General features: G+C 31.2%; 1 protein-coding gene across 1 annotated transcript; it reads left to right on the top strand.

Annotated features, from left to right (window-relative positions):
* Window positions 1-1,110: 1,110 nt before the first annotated feature.
* On the top strand, window positions 1,111-19,324 carry LOTGIDRAFT_213427 (hypothetical protein; the record flags this gene model as incomplete). Its single annotated transcript, XM_009051704.1, has 17 exons — window positions 1,111-1,369; window positions 2,671-2,871; window positions 3,810-4,078; window positions 5,175-5,372; window positions 5,614-5,700; window positions 6,099-6,247; window positions 6,630-6,739; window positions 7,374-7,591; window positions 7,771-7,848; window positions 8,656-8,759; window positions 13,972-14,082; window positions 14,630-14,697; window positions 17,245-17,369; window positions 17,542-17,607; window positions 17,893-17,988; window positions 18,741-18,817; window positions 19,057-19,324. 17 exons carry the CDS (start codon window positions 1,111-1,113, stop codon window positions 19,154-19,156), a joined length of 2,316 nt encoding a protein of 771 aa, XP_009049952.1. The 3' UTR covers window positions 19,157-19,324.
* Between the last annotated feature and the right edge of the window lie 407 nt (window positions 19,325-19,731).

Here is a 19,731-nt window from a genome sequence, read left to right as displayed (position 1 = left end):
AATTGACTGGCTTTCATTATGTAATGTTACCGACCTTTATCAATCTGTTAAAAAAATTAATGTTTTAAAGCAGGAAATGGAAAAACTGTCTTAATGAAAAAAACACTGATTCAGATACAAATACTAGATTATTCATTCAACAACTATGTCTTTCATGTCATTTACCTTGTGACATTAGTCTCTTGATAATCAACACTAAAATATATTGATAAACTCCTAGAGAAAGGAAATGAATGATGTAATGTGGGAGTGACCTTATTAACTCTGTATTTGTAAATTATTTCATTGTTCCTTTGTTCAGACTGAGTTACTGAAATTAGATCATCAACAATCTTGCTTTTTAACAATTAAAATAGTGTAGCCAGTGTCAATACTGAGGTTGAGTACCCTAGCAGGGAATACAACTCACTAGTTTACAACTAATTATAGTCGTTGACAGTTATTTAATAACCAACTGATCAAAAAAATAAACAACTAAAAGTCACTGTTTCAGGCTCCTGCCATTTTGATGGTAGGATTGAATAAATTTTGAGCAGGAAGTCTTTACCTATTATACGTTTTTGATTATAACAGAGGACAGTCTTCCTTAATAAAGTTTCAGTCAGATGACATACTCACTCCTTGTTTTCTACATCATTGGTTCAATAGTAAATCAGTAAGATAAAATAGTCTATTAGACAAGTAATTTACATAATGAGCAATGTTGTGTGTGGGTTGAAAAGTAAAGTATTCAAACTAGAGTGGTTTATTTGTATTTTTAAATCTCAGATGTATTTATTTTGTAAGTTATCACAGATTGATGCTATTGTAGAAGAAGTATTGAACGGTTGTCTCAAAAATAATTCACCCAGAAATTTTACAATTTATCTCACAAAACTCTTTTCTTTTCCAATGATGGTTTGAAATCTGAAATCGTAGGATTACAGTTACATGTGTTTTAAGGAAGCATTGAATGTCTGAACAGATTTGTACATGTAGTTCAATAGACGATGACTTGTGAAATTATTTTTCGTGAGTTCTTAAAGAAATAGATGACTGCTTTAATTATAAGCTTAGTTTAATAACAAATCATTATGTGATAATCAAATATTATCTATCTTTTTTTTACAGATGTCTGGTCAAAGGTACAAACGGACTAATTTTGATGATGAAGAAACTCTATCTAATGGTGGTAGTACTCCAACTCAAATGGAGTTTGCTCCAGGGATTATGTTTAAAGGAGGGGTAAATGTATGGCAGAGGAAGTCAGCGTTAGAGAGGATATTATTAGTACTATTAGTAATATTATTAGTTATATTGATAATTATCGCCTCATTATTAGCTGTGAAGGAAAAGGAAGTCAAATATCTTACTACGCAAAATAAAACAGGTAAGCTTTTATTTATGTTCTAGATTATAAGCTATTAACTTTTGTGTTAATCATCTCTTGAATTCATGACAGTCCTGATGCAAATTTTGTTATTCATCATGTTTTTTTTTCTTGCTGACAAAAAAAATTGAACTTGATTACCATTGATTAAAGAAATATTTTCTTCAAAATTGATCAATTTCTGCTTCCATATCACTTTTCAGAATTGAATTTCAAGAATAATTTCTGTGGGATTTAGACTCTCAACACTTCTTTGATATTTATAATACCATTGTTCGGTTATTACTAAATATGTCATTATGGGTAATAACATTAGTACGAACCTTTCCTGAAACAATTTTGTTCAAAAGTAGTAAAACAGGACATTGGATTATAATTCTAAAGAGTACTTGCAACAGCTAAAAATTGTCATTTTATCACCTTGTAAAACAAATATTTAGACATTCTCCCTTTAAAGATAAAAAATAATACAAGTTTTATTTCTTTCTACTCATTGATTTAAGATAAAAGAAAGAGACTCTGTCTTAGTGGAATAAACTCGGATCAATTAAATGAAAATTGATATGTATCAGGGCTGTTATTTATAGGTTTGTTTGAAACCTATATTTACAGTAAATTGAGTCTAAAAATAAGTAGAAAGTGATGTTATTGTCTATAGGGCTGTATAAATAATTGCTGTGTGATGTAGGAACTTTTTCTAAAAGGAAACTTGAAATATTTGTCTATAATTATTTAGGGTCTATCATTGGGAATTTTAGTATTCAAAGTTATCTTGTGAAGAGTTTGAAGTCATTTCTGCCCATCAAGGCTATATACCTAACCCCATATAGAGCAATAAGATTTGCCTGTCATTTCATATACAACATTGGTCAAAGCTTTAGATTTCAAATAAAAATGTATTGTTTGATGTCAATGGCCTGACCCCCCCAAAAACAAAACCATTCCAAAGGCAGCAATCACAGTTTTGCTTCACATCAGGTATGCATCTTACACCGTAGAGATCATTCGGCCAAAGATCATAGTACAAAGAGAGCAAAGCTTAATTGTCCAAAGTCCAGCAAATTCTAAGAAAAAAATCGATCTCGATCTGCAGAGTAATAAAGCTTGGAACAAGGAAATATTCAGAATTTAAAAGAAAGTTAGGTTTTCCTTTAAGGTTTTACCACTGTCTGTATGATAAAACTGATAAATAACCTTAAAAAAAAAATCAATTGATTGGTATCAATTTTATTATGAAATTTTATGAAAATCCTTTCAGTTTTTATATGCTGGTCATATTGACTTCATTATTTCAGATACAGTCTGTTTAACACCCAATTGTGTTATTGTAGCCAGTAATTTATTATCGTCTATGGATAGAACTGTTAATCCATGTGAGGATTATTTTAAATATGCATGTGGTGGCTGGATTAAAGCTCATCCAATACCATCAGGCCATTCACATTGGGGAACATTTGAGGACTTGTGGCAGAAGAACCAACTTGTCATGAAAAATCTCATAGGTAAGCTGTTACATTTCAAATTTGATGAGCAATTATAATTAACATCTCATATTTTATTAGTTTCTGATAATAACATGTTGAGGTTTGAGGTACTGAGTAGTTACTGATAATAACATGTTGAGGTTTGAGGCACTGAGTAGTTTCTGATGATAACATGTTGAGGTTTGAGGCACTGAGTAGTCACTGATAATAACATGTTGAGGTTTGAGGCACTGAGTAGTTACTGATAACAACATGTTGAGGTTTGAGGCAATGAGTAGTTATTGATGATAACATCTTGAGGTTTGAGGCACTGAGTAGTTACTGATAATAACATGTTGAGGTTTGAGGCACTGAGTAGTTATTGATGATAACATCTTGAGGTTTGAGGCACTGAGTAGTTACTGATAATAACATCATGAGGTTTGAGGCACTGAGTAGTTTCTAATAATAACATCTTGAAGTTTGAGGCACTGAGTAGTTATTGATGATAACATCTTGAGGTTTGAGGCACTGAGTAGTTACTGATAATAACATCATGAGGTTTGAGGCACTGAGTAGTTACTGATAATAACATGTTGAGGTTTGAGGCACTGAGTAGTTATTGATGATAACATCTTGAGGTTTGAGGCACTGAGTAGTTACTGATAATAACATCTTGAGGTTTGAGGCACTGAGTAGTTTCTAATAATAACATCTTGAAGTTTGAGGCACTGAGTAGTTTCTTATTTTATCATCTTAAAGTTTGAGGCACTGAGTACAGTAGTAATCAACTTTTCACATGAGTAAGTATATCAATCATAAGTAATTAAGTAGAGATACTGATCTAACTTGATGATGCTGGCTTTTCTTTTAGTTTGTGGTACTGAGGATTTTGAGAGCAATTTTTTTTAAATTTATTTATATCTGATCTAACTTGATGATTTTGGCTTCACTTCTAATTTATTTGTGAATTTCAGAGCAGCCTGAAGCAAATATGGGTAGTTTAGCAGAACGTAAAGCTAAGAGGTATTATAAATCATGTATTGACAATAAGAAGATTATAGAAAGACTGGGGGCCAAACCATTAAAACGCGTACTTGATATGATTATTAAAGAAAATAATGATCAACCTCCCAGCCAACAGATCCAAGACTTATTAGAAGAAATTCATCTATTAGATATTACAGCTCTATTTAATGTCTGGGTAGGGGAAGATGATAAGAATTCCTCCAAAAATATTTTACATGTAAGTAAAAAACATGGAATGATTATTTATGGAATGAACTGAACATTTTAACACAACAATAATGAACTGATACTAACAATAGAAACATCGTAGAGAACAGCCAATCAGCAATAAGTAGATCACCTATTTATAGTCTACTGTCTACTGCTTGAAAGTTGATGGACCAGCCCAATTTAAAATTCAATTATTGACAGACGAGTTCGAAATAAGTTCAAAAATCATAATTTTGTTGATATTTGGAGAGTGCACATTCGAGGGAATTTGGGCAAAATACCGTAATCATTCAGTGAAGTGTAGATTTCGAAGGAAAGACATCGACAGTGTGTAGTGGCCACGTCAAGTAATCTCAATGATAAAAGTAGTCCGTCAAGGGGCGGAGCTTATATTTACATTCCGTTTATTACACAGATATAAACCGAATTCACGTGACCACTATTATCCAATCAAATTGCATGATACTGTGTAAACGGAATCGTGATTTAATTATTATGATATAAATTAATATGTGTGTATGATTTGGAATATAATCAAAAATACATATTATATTAATAATACAATAATAAAATATTTTCACTGTTAAAATAGTGCTCAATACATTTGTAGAGTGAAATAGAGTAGAATAGAAATATTGAATTATATTAATAAGAATATTATAATCATTAAATAATATGATGTTGATGTTCTTACAATAAAGTTGTGCTGCTCAAAACTATATTAATTAACAGCTCAGTTTAAATGGTTTTGCTGGTGTCTTTCCAAGTTGAGACACAACTTGAAATAGAGGACAACAATCATATCCTATGAGAAAGTAATTGTTTTTAAAGGGGCATTATGCTTATGCTGAAAATTGAAATTGAATTTGTTTTTAACTTGTTTTTTAATTTGTCCATTTAGCTTGGTGTATACTTGTGAAATCATTAACTTTTGTCCTATCCACAAAACTAAATCTGAACGAGATTAAATTAAAAACACAATGGTTAAATAATTATGAATTATTAATAGAGAAAGAAGTAAAACACAAGATTTCACTAAATTTCCGATAAATATTTTTGGTGCCTAAAAATGTTGAGCATTACGTTTTAACATGACTTTTCAGGTAGATCAAGCTGGACTAGGATTACCAGAAAGAGATTATTATCTCAATAAATCTATAACAGAAGATAAAGTATTAAAGGCTTATTTGAAATATATGGTAGATGTACAGTTATTATTAGCCAATGGTGATGGAAGTTTACGCAATGAAACTACTGAAAATATGATAGAAGTTATCAAATTTGAAACTTTATTGGCTAATGTAAGTGGGCTACTAAAATATTATCTTTTGAGTTCAGATGGTTCTGCTCAATCAAAGAGTTGCTTGATGTTGAACAAATATTCCATAGTGCAATCAGAAATTTGAAAAAAATGATTGAGAGATTCTTAGAACTCGTCCATTTTAGTGTATTTTCAGACACATTTCTGATTTAAGTTTAAATTGAAGTGTTGCAAAGATTGGATTTATTGATGTCATATTAGAATAAATTAATTTCTTTAAGGCCACAGTACCAAATTCTGAAAGACGTGGCATTCAAAAACTTTATCATAAAATGACAATAGCTGAAATTCAAAAGAAATTTCCAATGGTGAGTAAATTTTTGTTATTCTTTGTTTATCAACATGTTTTTTGTTAAGTGTTCACAAGTTGTTTTGTCCATATTATAGAACTTGTGTTTTTCATCATAATTAAAAGGAATGATGTCTTTGTTTGAACTACTTAGATTCAAACAATAATGGAATGATTTTGGAATTTAGAACTCTTGTAAGAATATTGGCAAATTGTGAATTAAACGTTAATGCCTTGAAAGAGTACCAATATTTGCATATATGAAAATGTTAATTAAAAGGATACGTCCTGTTACGTTACAGATAAGATTAAAGCACAGAGTAATAGATCATTTAGTATTAAGTTTTCTTAGTGCCTCCCAAAAGTAAACAAACATAACTGCATATCATATTCACTGAAATTCCTGTTTTATTTTAGATAAATTGGTTAAGTTATTTTAACAGATTATTAGGTATAGTGAATATCTCGGTTACCAATAAAGAAGAGGTGGTGTTTTATGCTCCAACCTATATTAGTGCTCTAACAGATATCTTAAAGAAATCATTACAGGATGAAAATGGACAGAGGTAGGTTTATGATTTGGCCACAGTGGAAGCTACACTGTTCAATCAATTTTCAAAATACAGGATACCATTGAAATTAAGATTTTGTGATTTGTTGGTTATTGCCCATGACTTTGTAAACATGCAGCAAAATCTGTTTTGTGAACAGAATAGAAATGAAATATTTTGATAGATTTTGACGAGATTTGGCCATTATCTATTACATCTATTAATGTTACTTATTCATGAGAATTTTGTGAGTGAGATTTGCTATTTCCGGGTCTCTTTATGATCACTTTTTGATGTTGTCCAGGTTGATGGAATACAATGAAATTGTAAAACAATTAAGTAATATTATTTCTGGATGTAATGAATTGATTTATATTGATTGATATTATCTGTCTAGAATTGTGAAGAATTATCTTGTATGGCATGTTATAAAGGCTTTTGCTCCATTATTATCCAAGAAGTTTAGAGATGCTAAAGAACAGTATTCAGAAGCTATTGAAGGTATGAGTGTGATATTTAGGGCAGTATGGGCAATAGTGTCAAAGACATGCATTCAGTATCAGCCTTCAGTTTATAACTGAACTGAACACAGGGCCTATAGGGGACTTTTGATTTTTCATTAAAAGAAACCTTCTATTATTAGTAGAGATTTATAGTGGTTTTTTGAGCATTTGATGATGGGAAAATGCAGTCAGCTATTACAGGGATCCAAGACTTCCGCTAAAGTAGTAATTTTATTTTGCCCCTCCCAAAAAACCGCAAAAAATATTGATTCCTGATTGAAAAATATAAGAATTCGTATGAATCAAGTTAGCATTCTTGTGTATGTTTTGATCACTGTCGGATATTTCTAGTGGAATTTGGTAATACTTAGGTTTTATCAACCAGTTGCCTTTTGTCTACGGCAACTGTGACAAAAGAAAAGAATGGGTCAATCCTCGTAGTAGGATAGAAGAAGTCTGATGCGTGATAAAACAAGAAAACAAACATGGCAGCACCCTTTTAGTGAATTCATTGCTATAAATCTCATCACTATTTTAGGTACTATTGTATTTATGTTTTCATATAACATCATATACATAATGACATTGAGATATGAATATATTGATGAAAGATACATGTCAGAATTATGTTTGTATAGGTGTGAGTGGTAAAGATGACTTATGGCGTACCTGTATTACTGATACAAATAGTGTATTAGGGTTTGCTCTAGGAGCTATGTTTGTTAGGGAAACTCTACATGGTGAAAGCAGATATAAGGCAGAGGAAATGATAGAAATGATAAAAACAGCATTCAAAAAGAATTTACCTAAATTAACTTGGATGGATGCAAAGACAAGACTAGCTGCTATAGATAAGGTTTGTTTTTATTTCAACCAAGATTATTAGAAAGAATTTTGAACTGGGTTTGATAAAATGTTTATTACATTTCATTCTATGCTCAGATATCCACTTGGTTTCATAATCTCTGTCTTTGTAAATCCACATCATATTTGTCTGTAATATTGTATATTTGAAAACAGTAAGTCATATTTTAGGCTGATGCCGTAGTAAATATGATTGGTTTTCCTCAATATATATTGAATGCTACTCAGTTAGATAAAGAATATGAAAAGGTAAGTATTTAATGTGTATGTAAATTGACAAAATTGTGGATTTTACTTTCAAAATATATTTGACAGCGCAGAATTCCCTGATTTTGATTATACACCCACATGGAATGATTGTCTTCTCCCATGTTGATCTGTCCGTCTACACATCAGTCAGTCCCTCCACAATTGCTAATAAACATTCTAGAAGGCACAATTCTTGACTGATTTTGACAAAACTTAGATTGTTTGTAAGGAACCCTATTGAAAATAAGAAAAATTGAAAAATATTTAGCATGAGTTATTGCCCTTGTTCTTGAAATGCTCGTAAACACTCTAGAAGGTGCAATTCTTGACAGATTTTGATGGGACTTGGTTTGAGTGTTTGCTCTCACTCAAAGATATACCCTATTGAAAATCAGAATAATTGAAAAAAAAATTAGTATGAGTTATTGCCCTTTTTCTTGTTCATGAAGAAATTTCTGCATGATCTCTATTATGTTGAACTTTGTTCTGTACAATACTCTGTTTATTCTGGCTGAATTCCAAATATTAGAAATTTATAAGGTTTGACATAAACTCTTGACAACTTTTATTGATTACAAAGCAGAATATTGAATTGCCAATTGAAATCATTTTATTAAAAACTAAAAAACCAGTTTAAAAGAAATAATATTAGAAAATTGATTGTCTCTTTTTCATGAAAACTCCTTTAAGTTTCAAATCGATTGAAACATAATTGATATGACTATATCTTTGTTAAGTTATTGATTATAATCAATGAAAAAAAAAATTGGATATTGGGTGTTAGATTCCATAACTATTTCTTTTCAGTTATTTATAAATGAATCTGAATATTTTTATAATAATGTCAGAAATTTGAAATACCAACTGGCTGAAAACCTTAAAACATTGAGGAAACCACCAAAGAAAAACTCGTAAGTACTAGTCTATTGTCTCTTACTTTTGATGGTAAATCATAATTTCTGTAATATTTCTTACCTTCAATTACTTCCCCTTTATTTATGTTTCGCAACAAAATACTTTCTTAAATTGAAAAAAAAAAGATTTAAGCCCTGCCCATTCTCGGTCGTGATATATATACAACATGTGTAGGGCTAGTCTGAAAATGTTGTATTGGAGTTGTACTAACCCACTTTTGGGACTTTTGTTTTTGAGAATTTTCAAGATGTTTAAAACCATAATTTCACTTAAATTTGGCTATATTTAAAAAAAAAAAAAAAAAAAAAGATGAAGGAGTTCATCAAGACATTTCCAGTTATTCTACAGAGATGCCAACCATTCCGATTTCGGCATAATGATTAAGATATTTCAGTTAAATTATGACGTTATGATTTTGGTGTAATTTCATTACGATATCCTCATCAGCAGCATTAAAACTGAATCCTAATCGTTTTTAAATTCAATTAAAGAATATTTATGATTAATATAAGGTCATTTGCAGTTATCAAATCTTTAGCATTTAGTCATTGTGCTGTTATTTATATAATCGCGACTACAATTTAAACCAATAGAATCCCCTTAAATCATAAATCAATCAGATGCTTGAATTACCTACCACTGCAGGCCTAAAAACTTAAGCATCTGCAAATGCCATTTACGTCAAGACTCACATAAACACAAACTGACGAGGCTTGTTGGATTTGCACAAAATCATTTTGATTTGTCCATCGATGCTTTCTAAGTGAATACTTCCAAATCCTTGACAACCAGTTTGATATTTGTTTTCAAAAATAGAGAAGCATCAAATTATATTTTAGATGTCTGGAACAAGAAAACACAAGGCTAATGTTACTTCTATTTGTGAACAATAAAAATTTTCCGATATTTTTACCAATTTTTACAAATTTCAGCTAGTGGTGAGAAAAAAGGCCTGCACTGAAAATGATACTTGACTTGCATTTCAGACAAGTTCACCAATGTTCTACATGGCCATAAATGTGTCTCCTCCCCATTTATGCCGATCGATATTAGATGAATTGAGATATAAGAATAGATAGGCCTACTGATAGATGTGTCTTATCTTTTGGTTGATGTGTGATTTAAATGGATCACAAACCATTAAGTCCAAAATAAAATACATTATATGGGGGGACAAGTAAAATATAGTAATGGCGCAGACTGACAGATTTCAAAAGGGGGAGTTTAACAGAGACAGCAATACTATGTGCTTAAGCAGCTACTTTGCAGACTTAGTGTCTAGCGACACATATTCATTACTCAAAATCAAATGTTGGCATCTCTGATTCTACAATGTCCATAGGATTTTTCCTTATTTATAAATCTATTAGACTGTATTTTGGCACCATGTGGGGAACAGGAACATTCTAAATTATCCTGCAATTGTATTTGACAGATATATTTGACAACTGTAATTTGTATTGGACAATTGCAATTTATATTTATCAACTGCAATTTGTAACTAGACCTGTTTGACACAGATCTGCCAGCTTCCAAGCTAGTTTACATTCCCTATGGTTTTATTTCTTAAAAGGTGAATAGGAAAAGACTGTCAATATTTTAAAATGTGAATTTTTATATGTCCACATGAAAATGTGTTCGTTTACAGCCGTCGACCCTGTCTGACAGTCCGTCCGTTTGTCAGCATATGTTGTGGGCACAATTGAAACTACAGTTTTCATCTGATTTTGATGAAACTTGGTGTGATCATGGGAATTGATAAGATCTCGGACAAGTTCTAACTTGACGCATTTTCGATGAACAGTTTTTGAGTTATTGCCCTTGACTTTGTTAAAACGTGTTGAAATTTGTTAAAAATAGTTCGTGAGCAGGATTGAAGCTACAGTTTTCAACCGATTCTGATGAAACTTGGTGTGATCATTGGAATTGATAAGATCTCGGACAAGTTCTAACTTGACGCATTTTCGATGAACGGTTTTTGAGTTATTGCCCTTGACTTTGTTAAAACGTGTTGAAATTTGTTAAAAATAGTACGTGAGCAGGATTGAAGCTACAGTTTTCAACCGATTCTGATGAAACATGGTGTAATCATTGGAATTGATAAGATCTCGGATAAGTTCTAACTTGACGCCATTCTGATGAACGGTTTTTGAGTCATTGCCCTTGACTTTGTTAAAACGTGTTGAAATTTGTTAAAAATAGTTTGTGAGCAGGATTGACGCTACAGTTTTCAACCGATTCTGATGAAACTTGGTGTGATCATTGGAATTGATAAGATCTCGGACAAGTTCTAATTTGACGCATTTTCAATGAACGGATTTTGAGTTATTGCCCTTGACTCAGTAAAAACGCGTCAAAATTTGTTAAAAATAGTTCGTGAGCAGGATTGACGCTACAGTTTTCAACCGATTCTGATGAAACTTGGTGTGATCATTGGAATTGATAAGATCTCTGACAAGTTCTAATTTGACGCATTCTCGATGAACGGTTTTTGAGTTATTGCCCTTGACTTTGTAAAAACGCGTCAATATTTGTTTAAAATAGTTCGTGAGCAGGATTGAAGCTACAGTTTTCAACTGATTCTGATGAAACTTGGTGTGATCATTGGAATTGATAAGATCTCAGACAAGTTCTAACTTGACGCATTTTCGATGAACAGTTTTTGAGTTATTACCCTTGACTTTGTTAAAACGTGTTGAAATTTGTTAAAAATAGTTCGTGAGCAGGATTGAAGCTACAGTTTTCAACCGATTCTGATGAAACTTGGTGTGATCATTGGAATTGATAAGATCTCGGATAAGTTCTAACTTGACGCCATTCTGATGAACGGTTTTTGAGTTATTGCCCTTGACTTTGTTAAAACGTGTTGAAATTTGTTAAAAATAGTTCGTGAGCAGGATTGAAGCTACAGTTTTCAACCGATTCTGATGAAACTTGGTGTGATCATTGGAATTGATAAGATCTCAGATAAGTTCTAACTTGACACCATTCTGATGAACGGTTCTTGAGTTATTGCCCTTGACTTTGTTAAAACGTGTTGAAATTTGTTAAAAATAGTTTGTGAGCAGGATTGATGCTACAGTTTTCAACCGATTCTGATGAAACTTGGTGTGATCATTGGAATTGATAAGATCTCGGACAAGTTCTAATTTGATGCATTTTCAATGAACGGATTTTGAGTTATTGCCCTTGACTTAGTAAAAACACGTCAAAATTTGTTAAAAATAGTTCGTGAGCAGGATTGACGTTACAGTTTTCAACCGATTCTGATGAAACTTGGTGTGATCATTGGAATTGATAAGATCTCTGACAAGTTCTAATTTGACGCATTCTCGATGAACGGTTTTTGAGTTATTGCCCTTGACTTTAAAAAAACGCGTCAATATTTGTTTAAAATAGTTCGTGAGTAGGATTGAAGCTACAGTTTTAACCGATTCTGATGAAACTTGGTGTGATCATTGGAATTGATAAGATCTCGGACAAGTTCTAACTTGACGCATTTTCGATGAACGGTTTTTGAGTTATTGCCCTTGACTTTGTTAAAATGCGTCGAAATTTGTTAAAAATAGTTTGTGAGCAGGAGTGACGCCACAGTTTTCAACCGATTTTGATGAAACTTATTGTGATCATTGGAATTGATAAGATCTCGGACAAGTTCTAACTTGACGCATTTTCGATGAAACTTTTTTGAGTTATTGCCATTAACTTACGAAATACGCGTCAAAATTTGTTTGTGAGCACAATAGAAGCTACAGTTTCCAACCGATTCTGATGAAACTTGGTGTGATCATTGAAATTGATAAGATCTCGACAAGTTCTAACGAGATATTTTTGATGAACATTTTTTGAGTTATTGCCCTTGACTTTGTAAACACGCATCAAAAGTTGTTTTTTTCCCTTGATTAGAGCTGTGTGATTTAATTGTTTGTTGTATTTGGGTTATTGATATTGATTTTAAAAAATTTTGTGGAATTATTCATCATGAATAATTTCTTCAATATGAGAAAATTCGTACTTTAGTCACTAAAGACTGTTTTATTATTTCTGACAGCTGCCAGTGGGCGTATGTTACCTTGCAACGCAAGCTTTCTTTAGGTCTTAGGTTTAAATGTATTATAACCTTCAAAATTGTTTTCTTTTGCTTTGTTTACTTAATATTAATACCCAAAACTACAAAGGTGTGAAATTAACCCGCTTTGACTTCATGACCTGTTACAATGTTACATAATCTTTATGGTCTCTTATATTTAATATAATTTTTTGCATATTATCTTATATATCTATTTAAAGCTCTGAAATTGCACATTATAATCTGCTGAGTTAATTAGAACAAGAGTCTGCATAAATATTAAAATCATCTTTTTTCACATCAACCCTCTATGACAAGCTGACCTGGTTATATGAACTTCTTAACTATTTCCAAAACTTTAATAATGCATATTATTTTATATATTTATCTTAAGCTGTAAAGTTTCACATTATAAATCTGACAATTTTTTCACTTGATTAAATAGAACTCAATCCAGCATCCATATAAATATCAAAATCGCCTATATTCAATAATGCATATTTCTGAAAGTTAACATTATTAGAAAGCTTATGACAAGCACAAAACAATAACATCAATCTAAATGTTGAAAGGGCCTAAGTTCATATGATATAATCCTCTAAATATTGGCAATATTTGCAAATTGCCAGGGTCAGGAATAAAAAGGTAATGTACCAAGATCTCAAAGAGCAATCTAGGTAACAGAGATCTTGAAATAGAAAGATGAAGGTTGTGGAACTCATGGTCAAAGGTTATCACTACTTGAAATGTGGCCTGTCAGAAAAACTTTGACAGGAAATTATTCAAAGACAAAGCCAAAATTCAAAAAAAGGCTTCTGAAGGGATTAAAATTGTAGTTTTTTTCATTTTTCAAGATGACAGTTTAGAATTTGCATACATGGCAAAGGTGCAAAACAAAGATGATGATGGTACAAATCAATAGTCTTTTTGGTTGTTTAAGAATACACACAAAAAAAGTTGAAGAAAATTGAACAATAGATAATTGTTTTATTACTGATTTCGGATTTACTGATTTAGGTGTTTTCCACTACACCACTTCTGGTTGGAGTCTGCTTTCTGGAAATTTTAAAAGAATATAAATAACTTAAAAATTAATGATAACAATACAGTTTCGAGCTCAATGTTTTTTGTATTCATAGATGGAGTATGACACCTGCAACTATTAATGCATACTATACGCCTTCTAAAAATGAAATTGTTTTTCCTGCTGGTATTTTACAAGCACCATTCTATGATCAAACATTCCCCAAGTAAGTTTTTCAATTTTTTCCTCTTATCAAAGGTTATTGACTATTAAGTATTGTTTAAAGTTATACATTTCTTATTCAAGATTATAAACAATGTTTCAAATCACTTTTTTCTCCCAAGCAATTTTTTATCCTTATTTATTAGATATGGATATTTATTAAACCTGCATTAGTTGAGCATAAAATCTCTGTCCTACTAGTTGTAAGTGTGTTGCTGAGGTGAATGTATTATATAATGAGAGTAGACCTTCTTACTATTTTATGGGTATTCTTTATTTATATGCATTCCGCTTATTCATGCCAAGTGTTTTTAAGCATCTTCATCCAGTGTTACCTTGGAAGCTTTGACAGTGACATCGGTAGCATCTCTGTTTAATTTCAAGCATTGCACATATATGATTAACATCCAAGGGCATGTAAAAATATATATAAAAAAAATGCTGTAGTACTGGAATTTTTGATTTTAACAACTGTCATCACTGTTGCTCAGTTGTTTGAATTAACAGATTAACTTGTACATGTTAATGCTTATAATATATTCTATTAACAGGTCGCTCAATTTTGGAGCTATGGGTGTGGTGATGGGACATGAGTTAACACATGGATTTGATGATCAAGGTGATGGGGATTAACTATTTTTTGTTATTATTAACTGCTCACTACCTTACTAAAATTTTGGGTTTTCTTTTCACTGCTTATTCCTTTTGATTACCTATTTTGTTTCTGCTTTTAGCTACTGCTAGACATAAAAAAAAAAGAGAACTTGACAAACTTTACTATTCATGTTGAAATTTGTTAGTACTATGAGCATTTCATGTTATAAACTGCAATAAAAAAAAATTGATTAAAAAATAGAAATATTAAAACAGAATCTGAAACTATGTCACTGTACAATTGATTTATTAAGCACTATTCTTTAGATTTTTGTGAAACTACTACTGTATCTCTCTCACATTGTAAGAAAGAAACAAATATGTTTTACAAGAATTACAACTTAAGGTTACACGGGGATCCTCTCTTCCAGCTGGTCTTTGGCCAAACCTCTTTGTATTGATCTTTCCTAGATTATCCATACCCATTTACAGCTGAGTCGAATGGAATTATGAGTGAAGATGATTTCAGGGTTGTAATACTCACACACCGATCAAGATCAGAACCCACAGTCTCATTTCCTCGACTTAACCAAGCAGATGACATCATGTAAAGAACCGATGTGCTTAACCCACTGTGCTATAAAACCTCTCAAATATAACCTCATCTAATACAAGAAATTACAAATATTACCATTGACTCAGTCAATTGTGCTCTTTCTAGTTCAAAGTTCATTTCTTGTCCTTTATTTTACATCCATTTTTTTATCATAAATAGTATCTAATTTTTATACGCCCAAATGAAATGGGGGGCGTATATTTCCGTCCGTCGGTCCGTCCAGAATTGCTCGTAAACACTCTACAAGACACAATTCTTGACGGATTTTGACAAAACTTGTGTGTTCGTAATCACCCAAGGATGAACCCTATTGAAAATCAGAAGAATTGAAAAATATTTAGTATAAGTTATTGCCCTTGTTAAATTTTTAGCTTGTAAACACTCTAGAAGGGACAAAATTTTGACAAAACTAGGCATGAGTGTTTGTTATCACCCAAGGATAAACCCTATTGACAATCAGACAAAACGAAAAATATTTAGTATGAGTTATTGCCCTTGTTCTTGAAAACACTTTCAAATTTGGCTCTTAAGCACTAAAAGGCATGATTCTTACTGGATTTTGACAAAACTTGGTTTTATTATTCAGTCCCGCGTTGAACACGTTTTCAAGAACAAGGGCAATAACTCATACTCAATATTATTCAGTATCACCCTAAAGAGTTCAAAAGAAGTGTATGACTGAAGGTTGAATATTTCAACTGGTGATTGTTACTGTACTGCTAAATATTTTTATTCAAAATCAAAGCTGCCAGTGGGCGTATATTATCATGCCTGGCAGGCTATCTTATTAACTGTATGAGGAATTTCCCTCTATTATTTTTGGCTCTACTTAATACTAGAGAAGAATTGATTTTGGTGGGTGGAAGCCCAGCATCCTTATTCTTTTATTCTTTGGCAGAAAAAAAAAGAAAACTAAAGTCACACCCATGCAGTGTGTATCAAACCTGATACAATGGGGGAAATTTTGCATATTTTTATTCTGCTAAAACCAAATTATGCTTCAGTCAGCACAATTATTGAATTTTGATCAAAATACAATAGATGATAGAAAGTAGAGGCTGAATTTAGATTTGAAGAAAAATCGGTCATTTCAAGATGGCAGCTGATTCGAAAAGTTCGAGGATCAATTTTAAGGATCAATCAAATAAAATTGTAGAAGTTGAAAGAAATGCATAAATCAAAACATAAAATGTTTCACAAATTCCAATATAACCCAATTCAATTCAGAAATTGTCTATTCAAATACATAGATGTTTGAAGAAATTTGGAAAAGAAATAGGAAAATTGGTAATGCGCACGCATACAATTCGAATTCAATATTTCTATCAAATTCTGAATTTAATTATACACTACATACTAAGGTTGATGAAATTTGAAAAAAGGATAAGAAAAGTCAAGGTCAAAAATCATGATTAACACAAGGTCATCAAAGGCAAAGGTCGTATGTTTGCCTTCAAACTTTCATAAAGAACTTCCGATTATAAAAAAAAAGGTTTAACTGAAAATCAGAATTCGGCTGCCTACAAAATGTAGACAAACGTTCAAACATTGATACTGATATTCGCCAATTGGATAACAAATAACTAAAAAATAAAACAGTTTGTATTCATGATACTATCATTATGCATATATTATTTTGACATAACTCAATTCTGCCAGAAGTGATGTCAGTGGAAGTACTAACATCGAAACTGTGCAACAATTGGGGCTGTGCAGAATTATTTGCCCTTATTGACTGTCTACACCATATAAATCTGAAATCAAATTAGCATTTGTTGATTAATTTTGGCAAAAAAAAATGTTAATGAAAATCAAATATTTTCAACTGTAAAAAAAAAGTAAATAACCAATATGAAAACAAAGCAGTATGATGCAATCATACCTTCGTTATTTGTCATTCAAAGAATTTAGTTGTTAAACTAGTATTTGAAGAGAATTGAAATGAATTATTTTTAGGTCGAGAATTTGATAAACATGGTAATTTAAGACCATGGTGGAATAATGATTCAGTTATAAAGTTTAATGAACGTGCTCAATGTATGACAGACCAGTACTCTAGTTATAAACTTAATGGCAAAAATGTAAGTCATTTAAATAATCATTCTATATTTTGAAATAAAATTACAAAACCTGATGTAAATAGATATGATGCAACAGTTTTTGTGTAAAAGGCAGTAAAATATTAGTAAATTTAGTTTTCTATTCTACACCACAAATATATCATGTCATTGTCTTCTGTGCTTATATTTTTAGATGCGTGGTAAACAAACATTAGGAGAGAATATAGCAGATAATGGTGGTCTTAAATCTGCATTTAATGTAAGTATTATTTGATTCTCATGTGTTTCATTAACTTACTCTGAACAATTTAATGTAAGAATTCATGTGTAAAACTTTTATGGGGAACAAATTAAAAGGCAATGATCTAGAAATTTCAATGAAATATATTGATATAGGTGAATGAGGATATTTGTGTACGTCTTATTCAAATCATGTATTCAAAACATGTACAAATTCTAAACATTAATCAACAATACAAGCTGATATAAAAAATAAAATATAGAGAATATATCTCAGTTGAACAACAATAAATTGTCATTTTAGGCATATGTTAGCTGGATAGAGAAACATGGTGAAGAACCCCCACTACCAGCTATTGGTTTATCACATAAACAATTATTTTTTCTAGCATTTGCTCAAGTAAGTTCTCTTTTATTTTAAATAATACTATTTAGAAATTGGCAGAACATGACAGATGGCAGGTTAAGGTTGGAATCTCTTTAAACGCCCACATGGAAATGTGGACGTATATTTCTATCGCCCCCGTCCGTCCATCCACATTTGTTGTATACACAATAGAGGCCACAGTTTTTATCTGATCTTGATAAAACTTGGTATGTTTGTATATATTGATGAGATCTCAGTCAAGTTCGAAATTGGTAATAATCGGATGACTGGTTTCAGAGTTATTGTTTGAAGTTTGAATTTGGTCATAATCAGATAAATAGTTTTGGACTCATTGCCCTTGATTTAGTAAAAACCCTACAAATTTGGCTTGTAGTCATGATACAGGGTGCAGTTTTTATCTGATCTCGATGAAACTTGGTATGCATTATTGCATGTATATATGGACAAGATTGGTAACAATTGGGTGAACAGTATTGGAGTTATTGCCCTAAATTAATTCAATACGTCTAATTTGGCTTGATGAAACTTGGTATCAGATCTCAGTAAAGGTTGAAATTAGTAAAAATCGGATGATTGGTTCCACATATTAAACCACTACAGGCTTTGTTATCATTTCTGACAACTGGTAGTGGGCGTTTGTTACCTTTCCTGGCAAGCTATCTTTTGAGTTATATAGAGGCCAAGCATGTGATATCTAGTTCCCGACTTTATGATCAGTTTAATTTACATGTTTTTAAAATGATTGAATTTAATATCATTGAAAGGTATGGTGTTCATCAAGTACTAAAGAAGCTATACATTTAGAAATAGTAACAGATGCTCATAGTCCAGCTAGTATCAGGTACGATTTACATTGTTTTATATGTCTTTTAGGGAAATCAGCATTGGTAGAAACCACCTTTGGAAAAATTATTTATCAGAGTTTTTATAGTATGATTTTATTATAAATGTCTTTCATCAACCATGATTCCAAGTTTTGTTTTGTAAAACCATTTAGCTATTTGTTTTAGTCAGATTTCAGTTATTGAGCAAATCTCAGCATCTCTCTATGCTTATACAAAAATATATGTTTCTTTGTAGGGTTTTGGGAACACTGTCCAATTCTAATATATTTGCCAAGTTATATAATTGTCCTGTTGGATCAAGAATGAACCCAAAGAAGAAATGTGAAGTTTGGTGAAAAAAGGTCTGTGATAGTGAAAAGATTTGATAGCTGCTCAATGGTTGATACTAACATATATTATAATCAAGATAGCTATATAGATAGATCATATTAATGATTCCATTGTGATATTCTTTTCATGCACTATAATAATTGTTTGTCGTTGTTTTATGATAAAGAAAATATAAAAAAAAAAAAAAATTAAGGAGAGCATAATAATGTGAGTCATCAGCAATTTCAGCATTTAATTCTGACTGATCTTGATACCTTAGATTTTTATACCTAGGATTCTGAAAATATGTCATTTCATTAAGACAATTTAAATTTTTAACTAAACAAATATACCTTACAAAGATATATAATAAAATAAACTTTTTCAATAGTAGATATAACATATCTCACATCCTATCTAAAATGGTTATGAATTGAAATAATGGATTAACCTCCCTTTAAGTAATCAATTTCATTTTTCACTTTAGGCATATATCTTCTTCAAAGCCTTTATCACTTGGGTCGAATTCATAAACAAAAACTAATACTTCCGTTCATACAATTAAAAGTATATTGATTTGTTTCCTTTAATAATTCAATCC

The sequence above is a fragment of the Lottia gigantea genome, assembly GCF_000327385.1.
Source record: "Lottia gigantea unplaced genomic scaffold LOTGIsca_17, whole genome shotgun sequence".
Taxonomy (NCBI): domain Eukaryota; kingdom Metazoa; phylum Mollusca; class Gastropoda; family Lottiidae; genus Lottia; species Lottia gigantea.
Note: the sequence above shows the minus strand (reverse complement) of the source record. Positions and strands in the feature narration are given on the sequence as shown.